The sequence below is a fragment of the Phaethon lepturus genome, unplaced genomic scaffold (assembly GCF_000687285.1).
Source record: "Phaethon lepturus isolate BGI_N335 unplaced genomic scaffold, ASM68728v1 scaffold14680, whole genome shotgun sequence".
Classification (NCBI taxonomy): domain Eukaryota; kingdom Metazoa; phylum Chordata; class Aves; order Phaethontiformes; family Phaethontidae; genus Phaethon; species Phaethon lepturus.
Genome location: NW_010512698.1, coordinates 531 through 3,177, shown reverse-complemented (window position 1 = coordinate 3,177; position 2,647 = coordinate 531). Strand labels below are relative to the sequence as shown.

General features: G+C 59.8%; 1 protein-coding gene across 1 annotated transcript in view; it reads right to left on the bottom strand.

Annotated features, from left to right (window-relative positions):
• Nucleotides 1-1,371: 1,371 nt before the first annotated feature.
• Nucleotides 1,372-2,647, bottom strand: part of TIGD5 (tigger transposable element derived 5) — a gene marked incomplete at its 5' end in the record, with an annotated part of 1,799 nt that continues 523 nt past the window's right edge. Inside the window, one exon of the mRNA XM_010287839.1 lies at nt 1,372-2,464. Within this exon, the coding sequence (XP_010286141.1) occupies nt 1,372-2,464 (1,093 nt within the window). The remainder of the gene's footprint in view (nt 2,465-2,647) is intronic.

Genomic DNA, 2,647 nt, shown 5'->3' with positions numbered 1-2,647 from the left:
CTAATAATGTAAAAAAACCTCAATTTGGGGAGCAGCCACAGCAGTTTGGGTGTCTGCCTGGCCCTGCTGTGTCAAACGGGCTGTGGAGAAGTGGGAAACACAATGGAGAAGTCCGCACCAAGAGGGCACAACTGCACAGAAGTCCCCCTTTTGCCACCCTCCACCTTGCTGGGATGGCTCCACGTGATCATTTACAAATGACAACCCCAAAGTGGGAATAAAAATCCATTTAATTTTCATAAACTCTGAAGTTATGAGACAAAGACCCGACAAGTAAAAACACATACCCTGCCTGCTGACATGGGGCACCGCAGCACTGATGAGGTTTTTTTTTTTCCCCCTCCCTTCAATAATCTGGCTAAGCAGGCTAAAATTTAGTCGAAAATCAGGTCAAGAGCTGCTAAATTCACATCTGATGCCTCTGGTAGACCAAGGCAGCACTGGGAGCCCTCCCCACTCCCATCTCATCTTGCAAGGCATGGCATGCCAGTGAGATGCATCCTCCAGCCCCAGCCGCCCCTCAAACCCTGGAGGGAGCACCTCAACCTCCATCCCCAGGGCCTTTGGCTTCGCGTGGATGCTTGGATGATGGTACCTGTTTCAGCAGGTCTCCGTGGTCCGGGCATTCCCGGGTGTGAGGCTGTCATGGGAGTGATGGAGGTGACCATCTCCAGGGAGCCGCAGCTTCTTGGATGCCACCCAAGTCCCAATCCAGTGCATGAAGAAAGTTGTCTTAAACCAGCCCCAAATCTCCCCAGTTTGACAGGACTCCGTTTTGGCAGTGGGAAGGGCATCACTAGCCTCTTCCAGGGCAGGAACGTTTGCCTTATAGCACCCCAGGAGTGGTCCCTGTCCAGGCAGCTGTGCCTACTTCGGCCCTGCTCCAAGATGCAGGGAATTACTTAGTGTAACTTCCATCATCCCAGCTCCTCGCAGTGACACCGAGCAGGTCCTGCCCTCACCCCTTCTCCCCATGGGGCCAGGGGGACCGGGCAGTGTGGGGGGCATCCACCCCCTTCTAGCGGTGATAGTGACACCAGGGAGCACCCCTCCAGCTCAGTCTCATGGGACTTAAAAAATAGCACCTCCTAAATATACTTAGGGTGAGAACCAACCCTCAAATATGCAATGTATGGAGGGGTTGTGGCAGGAAAAAACCCCATTAGCCCTAAATTGTAAACCTCCGCCTTAGCCGTGGTAACCCAGGGGGTATTCGGGACTCCTGATTCCCAGGGACTGCCCGTGATGGAGGGTGAGGGGAGCTGGCACCTCTGCCGTGAGCCCCCTGGGACAACCAGGGTGTCCGCAGCCCTGTGCCTCCCTGTCCCAAGTGGGGCAGTTGGTAGCCGAGAGGTCGCGGGTCACCCTGCCCTAGGAATGGGGGCTGCTGCCACGGTGCAGCCGCTGGGCCATGCTGATGAGGGAACGGAGCTGCACCAGCTTGAGCGGCCCCACTTGCCGGGGGTCCTGACCCTCCAGCCAGCGCAGTGCCGTCTCCAGACCTTTGATAGCTTCCCGAGCCGTGGGCAGCAAGGCGTCCCCTCCTTCCCCACCCTTTCTACCACCCCTGTCTCCAGCAGCTGCCTCCTCCTCGTCCTCCTCTGCCCCGCAGCCCCTGGGGCCTTCCTCCTCAGCGTCTTCCTCCCCATCTTCCTCCCCATCGTCCTCCTCCGTACCAGGGGCCGCATCATCCAAGTGCAACCAGTTGGCCACCTCCTCGGGAGCCAGGCGCTTGTAAGCCAACGCTGCCAGGTGGGTCAGGTCACTAAAGACTTTGCTGTCCCCACTGCCTTCCTCCCTGTGTGGGTGGTCTCCGTGCTCTTCCTCCCCAGGCTGGGGCTCAAAGGCAGCACGCAGCCCCAGCAGCCAGCACTTCTCAATGGAGCCGGGGGGGATGAGGTCCCAGGAGAGGCCGGCCAGGTACAACATGTCCTTCAGGAGGAAGGACCGCACAAAATCCATGGGGCCACCGGGGCCACCGCCACCCGCCACGCATGAGACGGCCAGGCGCAGCAATTCCCGCTTGTAGAGCTGCTTGAAGGCAGACACCACCCCCTGCTCCAGCGGGGCCGGGATTCGGCCTCCCGCTCCAGCTGAGCTGCTCCCGGCAGGGCCCTTAGAGAGGAACAGGGCACGGATGGAGCCGTCGGGTGTCTGCAGTGGGGGGGACTCCTCGGGGCCAGTCGCAGAGGTGGGTGGCGGGGAGCTGAGCAGCAGCACAGCCTTCTGCTGCAGGCAGCTCCGGCGCAGGTAGCGTTTGACAACTGGAACAAAGTCCTCAAAGAACCAAGCCCGGAGAAGGGCTGGCCCCAACCTGGCTTCGGGGCTGTAGCGGTAGCAAGCGGGGAATTTGTCCTGGTTGTGATGGCGGAGGCTGGGGGGATCACGAAGGCCCCCGACCACCAGTGGCTTGAGCGCACAGCCTTCTGCTGCAGGCAGCTCCGGCGCAGGTAGCGTTTGACAACTGGAACAAAGTCCTCAAAGAACCAAGCCCGGAGAAGGGCTGGCCCCAACCTGGCTTCGGGGCTGTAGCGGTAGCAAGCGGGGAATTTGTCCTGGTTGTGATGGCGGAGGCTGGGGGGATCACGAAGGCCCCCGACCACCAGTGGCTTGAGCTTGTGGGAGCCAGTCAAATTGGCGGCCAAGA